At 42.1% G+C, this 8,393-nt stretch overlaps 1 protein-coding gene across 1 annotated transcript; it reads right to left on the minus strand.

The window, feature by feature from the left end:
• Positions 1-213: 213 nt before the first annotated feature.
• LOC148029494 (uncharacterized) lies at positions 214-6,836 on the minus strand. Its single transcript, XM_087688336.1, has 10 exons — positions 6,268-6,836; positions 5,113-5,213; positions 4,860-4,958; positions 4,651-4,761; positions 3,204-4,556; positions 2,487-2,903; positions 2,170-2,274; positions 1,759-2,085; positions 1,407-1,532; positions 214-1,114 (listed from the first exon to the last, which is right to left on the minus strand). The coding sequence occupies exons 1-10, from the start codon at positions 6,410-6,412 to the stop codon at positions 980-982; spliced, it is 2,919 nt and encodes a 972-aa protein (XP_087544462.1). The 5' UTR covers positions 6,413-6,836; the 3' UTR covers positions 214-979.
• Between the last annotated feature and the right edge of the window lie 1,557 nt (positions 6,837-8,393).

The following is an 8,393-nucleotide window of genomic DNA, read 5'->3' on the forward strand; positions in this document are numbered from 1 at the left end:
CCCCAGAGACACATCCGATATATTCAATATCTCTATATATGGGTTCCCCAGAAATACATCCGTGATATTCAACGGTCTTTTAATTTACTTTGCTTGATATATTCAATATCTCTATATATGGGTTCCCCAGAAATACATCCGTGATATTCAACGGTCTTTTAATTTACTTTGCTTGATACAATTTAACACCATTCGAAGACAAAAAAAGACACATTTGCCATTGGACGAGGCCTTTTATTTTTGTATTAAGTTTTTCAACACTCCGTCAGATATTGGCTCCCAATCAAAAGGGCTCCAAGCAGATTGACTCCCATCAGACAAACACGTATTTGCCATTGGACGAGGCCTTTTATTTTTGTAATAGAGTTTTTCAACACTCCGTCAGAAGTATTGGCCCCCAATCAAAAAAACATAGGGGGCACAACGGCGGAAGAGTTTGCATGGGCATTTTCTTCTTGATATCAGCTTACATCCCGATTCATATAAATAAAACAAGATTCTATAGAGTTTTTTCCTTTTTGTGGCTTGCATATAAGTTCAAGGCACATCATTCGAAAGAAACTTTTCTCGTGAGCAGCTTGCCTCTGACCAAAAATTAAGACAAGCTAAACAATTATGGGTATGTACACTTATGAGAAAAAATTTGGCTGGATTATCCAAATCGATCCATGAACCAGGCTCCTTCGAACCCAGAAGTTAATAACCTTAGTATGTAACCCCAGACAACGATCAGTGTAGCACACCAGTTCAGGGCTCTGAGGGGAAGCATATGGTGCGAGCTTGATAGGATATAGATCCCTACGCGACCTTTGGGCGAGGCAGTCACCAGGGTCCAAAATTTGGTCAATTTCCCACTCATAGAGTTGTCGGCAAGCCAGTACAGATGTCAATCAGACCACAAGTATCACATGCTGGCCAACTGACTCTCCTTAACCTGCAAAATCCATCTTTGTGCAAAACAACCACCGTTGCAATCCGATCACACAAGCAATTGGTATAAATGCGACAGTTCACCCATAGCTGAAAGATCTTGACAATCCTTTTCAGAACAACACAAAGGAGTTGCTGAAAACTGTTGGTTCATAAGGACCAACCACATCTCCTGAAATGCGTCCTGCAAAATAGTTAAGAAAGTTTGGTAATCCATTCCTAAAACAAATATCGGACTGAAAATTATGCCTTGTGTGCACCCATTCCTAAAACAATGATCAAGACTGAAAATATGCCTTGTGTGCCATACTGTGAGCAGTAGTAAGCACCTATGACCCAGCTAACCAGGTTCAGACCACACCGTTTTCCTTTTTCCCCACCCAACATTCTCAATTGCCCAGCACTGTAACAGTAAAAAGAAAGAAATTTATACTATTACACTATCTCAACTGTGGCAAAGTGATTCATTTGCCTACCTGCACTTGGCACATAGCAAAAGACCCAGCTCCAACATTAATTCCAGGCCGAAGTGGATCATCAATCCATAAAGCAACATGTCGATTATCGCGTTTAAACATTCCCCCGTGGCTACCATCAGAACCCTTCATTGATAAACACTATGTTTAGTAAACGTACATCTCAAAGGCTGGTTTGAAAATTAGGCCATCAATGCCCTTCATAGCAAGATAAAGCACAGACACTACTTTGATAAGCCAGCCTCACAAAGGCCAGGGATTGAAAAATAAATATACTCCTGTTAAGTATATAAAGCTTCTGGAATGGATACTGGCAGCATCATCTCCACAAACCTAAGTAAACAAAAAGTACCTTCAAAACTATTTTCTCAGCTGAAAGATCTATCTCAGTCCCAAATGATTGAAGAAATCCCAGGAGCAACTCTCCAAGATATGGAGAGCCAGCTGATTCCCAACGAGATAATACCCTGTCAACAATATCTGCTGCTCTTCTAACATAATATTCACCAAGTCCACATTTAGAGAATTCTTGTGGGTGAGTGCCACCAAGGCTGCCACATTCAATTACTGATTCTGGCATCCACTCCTGCACACAAGTGGCTGGACCAGCTCCTTCCAAAACTGATGAAAAGTCATCAGGCATCCCATCCATAAACATGTTGCTGGGAATTGGTACTCGCTGTTTCAAAATAAAACTTTGATGAGCAGAGCCTGAATCAACTCTTGCACACAAAGGAATCTCTGAAATAACATATTGACATACCTCCAAGTAGAAGATCAAAAGCAGGGTCAGTGAGAATGACCCCAGGCCACCAGAATAAACATTACTTAAACCTCTATGCTGCAAGTATGACTTCAGAAGAAGAACCTAATCCAAGCAAAGAATAACAGCTATCAGAAAAGAATACTCTCATAAGCGATCATCTTCTGTAAATTTCCTGAGAAATTTGAGCGTCTTTGACATGATAGGGAAAAAAGTCCCTTGGAAAAGCAGATCAGAACTCCATTAGCAATCCAACATAGAGAAGACTTTGACCCAAGCAGCTCAACAGGAAGAAATTGGTTGATAAAAAGAATTACCAGTGGTGCCAGAGCAGGTAATTCCAGAATTTTTCTGAGCACATACTCCCGTGCTGCAGCACCTGTGTGCCAGACTGCAAGTTTACCAGCTTTAATACCTCGGTCACCTCTTCTTGACTGGCTCCACCTTGAGTCTTCATACCACATGCTACCAATTGTAATATCAACAGCGACTGAAGAAATCTCAACAAATGGTCGAAAAACACACTTCAGAACAGGCACAGTTGCATTTGCAATAACTGTATAGCTTTCACACCAACTAAAGTCCTTCAGGAAAGAAGCAAGCTCTCGAACTAGAAGAGCTGAAACTCTAGTCAATGAAAAGTTCTCCATGGATGATACCGCAGGAGCTCCAACAACAACTAGATCTATATCACTGTGTTCTAAGCAGAGCCCAGTAGCAAATGATCCAAAGACCTAAATGTAACAAAATACAATCATTACAGCATCAGAAATTAAGATGCGGAATTACACCTGCACAAGTATGACTACCAGGGAAGTTTCAGTTAACATAATTTATCGATCTAGAATGATACTGTGCTGAATTTGACTCATTCTCTGACCTAGAACCAGAATACTGCATGACAGATAAAAGTGCTTGTGCAAAGCAATTTAACCCTTCTACTTCTAAGAATTATTACACAAGAAGTCGGGAAAAGTTGAGATACAGAGACATATATCACAAAGGAACAGAAGCAAACAAGAGCAAAACCATACCTCAACATCAGCCTCGGGCCACAGCACATTTACAGCATCCCGAATACTGGCTACAGCAGCCTCCACACGAAGCTGAACCAGCTCAGATGGTCGAGTTAACTTGGCAAATCGTAATATGTCAAAATGCAGTGATTCAGAGAGAACTGTGGGAACAGATATGGATGCTACATAAAATGCAGGTGATAAAAAGGATGGCATGAGCATAGCTGGTGAGGTACAACTGTGCCACATATTTTGTGTCCCATCTGGATATGTAGGATTGTTATTAGCCAGCTCAAGTTCACTACCCGCACATTTGTTTAGACCATCCACTGGCTGATGCAAGGAAAAGAACTGTCCACAGGGAGGAAGGAAAACAGGAGATACAGAAATCATTTGATTCTGGACATTCCTGGCCTCTGACTTCTTGGGGCGAAGAGAAACCATTCCAACTCCAATTTGAGCACTTTGAAGGGACTGTGGGGGTAGCTGTCGATTATGCGGAATGTAGTGTGGCCTTAGACCCTTAGAGTCTTTAGTCACACTCACACTGTCCTGATCAAACCCAAGCCTTTTGGAAGCCAAGCTACCCCCAGCACTCTTTATCTGTTCACTTGACTCATATTTCTGTTGCGGCCAGACAGTTAAGTCGGAATATCCTGTCAGGCGGTTACTTAAATTTTGTGAAGGTATATACATCACATTCCCCAAGTCTGGAGAAGGGGACTGTGTGTAAACCTCTACCGTCGGTGGAGAGCAAACATCTATGGCCTTCTCCACAGTCAAGGGCTGTACACCAGTTTGGATACAAGCACCAGAATTACTATGTACAGCTGGATCAAGGTCGTGTAACCTTGAAAGTACTTGTTTGTCAGTTTCAGAAGGTACAGTGGCACTACAAGAGTACACATTTGTGTGCTTTGAATGGCATTTCCATGGCATATACTCAGCTTTTATTGTTGCCAGCTCTGCAGAGAAGTAGGGCACTTGAGACATCAAAGGAGCATCCTTATTGTTCACGTTGCCCTGATGAACACCTGGCTCATTGCCATAAAATTCAGCACAACCAAGATTATAAGAGCCCAAACTACCAGCTATAAAACCCTCAGCATCTTCTGTTTGCTGGCTCCAGTAGTCAAATTCTTTAAATCCAGATTGCTGGATCCAAGCATCCTCACCCCTCCATTCTTCTTCGAAGCTGATGCCCCTGCTAGAACACTCACTGCACCCATCTGAATCTAAATTGAAAGCTGAAACTGGAGATTCAGGATCATGAGACCCCAACGCAGTCTGATAAGGTCTTCCAGTCCTCTCACTCAAAGGCTCTCTTGTATGAGAGATGCACACACCAAACAAATCAAAAAGGCGTTGAACCTGCCAAAATCAGTCCAACAATCAGTCAAACTGACCTTTCTTTTTTCCACATCCAAAGCCCTCACCAAAAGTTAAAATAGGACCTGATGTGCACCTGATCAGCAGACAACTCTAATCTGAACTTGTAACCTTCGTAGTGATCCAGCACAGGGCGAAAAGTGTCCTCGGATAATGGTGGCCGTTGCACACTCAAGCGAACCTTGACCTGCTTTTCAAAATAAGAAAATAGGCATTCAATAAAATAGACACACATGACTGGTCAATCTGCAAGTCCATATACATCAAATTACAAAGTGAGCATACCTGGGCTGGGTACTTTGAGACAGGGTTTGAAATTCTCCCTGATTTCATTGGCTGCATCCATGCATAAGGATCAAGGTTGAAGCCACCATCACTCACGGCCTGTTTTCACAACTGAAACGTTCTCAAACTTGGGGTAGTCAAGGGTTATCCCACAAACTTGGGGTAGTCAAGGGTTATCCCAAATGTTGTGGCCTCAAAAAATAATATAAAGTACAGGCAGCTGCTAATCAATGCTGTACATATGTCTTAGTACCTCATATATGCCATACAGGAGACGTGTAGAATAATTGAATAAAAAAAGGGGCATTCCTTGATGTATAGCTCTCACAGAATCAGCATAATGAGAAGGTAGTCCTGTTTCACACGAGAACTTGTCAGCCTCTGATATAACCTAATTCTGAGCAGCTGACCTCGCTGAAATTTCACAATTTTTCAGGCTCTTATCTTGTTAGTATTTAAATCAAGCTTTTTCATGGCGGAGAAAAGTTACGAGGCAGTACAGTTTCCAATGTGAAGTAACACCAGAGAATAGTTATGAGGCAGTGCAATATCCAATGTAAAGTAGCAACCTCGTCATTCGCATCATTCAAAATGCATATATCTATTTTATGAGGTCCACTAATCGAACAAGGCCACACACAAACTAACGGATAGTACAACATTCGTAATAGGACGTGATTTGTGAAAGCTTCACAGTTCTGAGGTAAATACGGTGGGGAATGGGAACAGAACATTGCCAAACTTCAGGAACCAGAAAGTTACAACTCCAGTGCCCTATACGCAGTTGTAAGCACTACACAATACACGCACATGTTAAACAATCGAAGCCAGCAAGCCAGTTGTGAGAAGTAAACGTGGTGTGCAGCACATGTGAAGGTTCAGCACGCATGCTGAATGTAAGTGCCTTGATACTCGTTTCGCATTATGTTCCCAGAAAACAGTAGAACAAACCAGTCCAAAAAAACTGGAAACCCTAATATGCATTGCAAGTCAGGCCAGAATACACGATATTTGCAGTGAGCAACAAAAACGGCAGGCCAAAAGATATGGAATCTGGAGAACGCCTTGTCACCATGACATAGGCTAAAAGTTCTACTGTAGGTACCAACGCAAGAAATTCCGTCGGTGGACAACATCAGACAGACAAATCGAAAGAAATGAAGTACCGGACGGAGCTAGTCGCGAATGCTAACAGCAGAGACAAATCGATTACGCAAGACAAATGAGTCGAGTCTAGCCTTGAAGCCAACGGTTTAATCGTTGACTGAGCAATAAAAATTTTCGACTGCGATGCTCGAGAGAAGCTAGGCTCAGTTTCCTTCATGAGGTTCTTGCCAGAGACAACGCAGGGGATCATAAGGAGAGACAATCATAAACCATCCTATTATCAAGGAACCGAAGAGCTTACCAAAGATTTTCCGCTGCAGATCCGGAAGTGTGGCGTTGTTACACACGAAAATAAATCCGGCTAGGGTCTCAGAAGCGATTCCTTTCGACTCTCTGTATGCGAGCTCCGAACGGGTGGTATGAGCCAGCTTCTTGACAGCAACCATGGTAAGAACCTCAATGGAAACGAAACTAGAAGGACACGACAGCCATGGAAAGGCGAGCGCTACCAGGAAAGGTTCAAGGTTCAGGCAAAGAAACGAGACTGCAAGACGGTGAAGGCGAAGGAGGGGAGGGGGGGAAGCTAGGGTTTCAGAGAGGAGGAATGGAGAAACTGCCGTTCCAGAGGAAGAGGTAAAGGAGATTGTCGCGGTTGTGATAGGTTAAACCTGCCGCGCGCGGGAGACTGTGGCGTATGGCAGAATGACGGAGAGAGAACGCGTCCAAGGAAGCAGCGAACGTGTGCTGCAAATCGGGAGCACAAACAGAAGAGGAGAGACAAAGGCCGAAACAAGGGAGAAGAAGCACAGAGGAGCAAAATTGCCGGCAAATCACGAATATGCAACTTTCGTGCCAGCCGGCGTCAGAGGGAAAAACAAAAGAAACCCATATACTTTAACCTCTCTATACCATCAAAATATCCCGTTAATTCCCTTTTTATTTTATTTATTTCACCTCTGTCTGTGGAGCCATGAAAATATCCCGTTAATTTCCCGGCCGCCTTTGATTACCTACGTGTCGTATAATCACTCGTGCGTGTCTGTATTCCATTCGTGATTTCCTTTATTATGAAAGAGCAAGGAATACAGAGAATCCAGGCCACGAATTTTCTTCTTAAAATTTTAGTTCCTGGTCAGTGGTCGCCCACGAAATTTAGAATTCGTTCATAGATATTTTATGTGCTTTTCCAAATTTTGAATTTACGCCACGCGCAACGTTCACCTTCAAAAAGTGTCTAGTCACAGGCATATCCACGTCATGGCGGTAAAGGCCTCTTCCTCGGAGTGGCCACGTATGCTTGCCGGGACGGACGTAGGGCCCACATCCATCGTCGATCGAGTGTAAATTTGCTTCTTCTAGTAAGGTCTAGAAGCCTACATCTATCCGTCTCCAACATGAGGCTCCCATTTTTCCTATCCCTCGCAAAATATCGACCGTAAACCTTAGCGGCGCAAGTGAACATTGCTACGTATGTGGTGTGCTCACATTTTCGACGCTTCATTCCCAAGCAACGAATTTCAAAGGAGATAGTTAGCGTTGACGCACAACCCATGGGTGTAAAAGCACCATTTATCTATGTTACTTTAGAATGGAAGGAATACCAAGCCCTCTTCTTTCTTACGTGGAAGAAGACCATGCATTCCAAACCAAAATAGAGAGAGAAATATGTTTTTTAACAAATAAATCTTACATGACACATATAGGATGATCCCAAACCTACCCAAATTTTTTTGGGGGTGCATCCAAAAGAAGTATTCAGATACTTGAATGGCACTAAGCACTAAGGAATTGAACATACTCAAAATATTGTTTTTATATGGATTTTTAAATTCTGATTATGTCTCAAACTTACATGATTGAAAGCCCATTGCAAAGTAAACTTTTTTTTTGTAATGGAGCAATTTCATGGGCTTCTAAGAAGCAAACTATTGTAAGCCTTTTTGCAACAAAGGTTGAATAAAAAGCCCTTGCAACTTTAGCTTGTGAAGCTATTTGGTTGAGAAGATTTCTATTTGAGATTCGATTTTGTGGTCACTCTACAAGTACCCCTATCTCCTCAGATAATTCTTTAGTAGAGGGCTTTGCAAGGAATCCAATTCATCATCAAAGGACAAAGCATATTGCTATTAGAATGCATGTTAACTAGTAGATAGGGGATTGCTAATCAGCATTCATGTTACTACTTAACTAACGGACAGGGGACTACTAATTAGAATTCAAGTTATTGCTAACTAGCATTGTTAACTACCGTACCAAAAACTATTATTAACATGCAAGAGCAAAGGGGTTGCATTTAGATGCTAATTAGTATATAGGGCACTGCTAATTAGCATCACATATACTTAATGGTCAAAGTTAAAATAAGCATTAGTCAACTACTCATTAGTATTTAGGACACTGCTTATTAGCATACGAGTCACTGTTAAT

Source organism: Lygodium microphyllum, chromosome 11, assembly GCF_053477565.2.
Source record: "Lygodium microphyllum isolate KBCC chromosome 11, Lygodium_microphyllum_v1.1.10, whole genome shotgun sequence".
Classification (NCBI taxonomy): domain Eukaryota; kingdom Viridiplantae; phylum Streptophyta; class Polypodiopsida; order Schizaeales; family Lygodiaceae; genus Lygodium; species Lygodium microphyllum.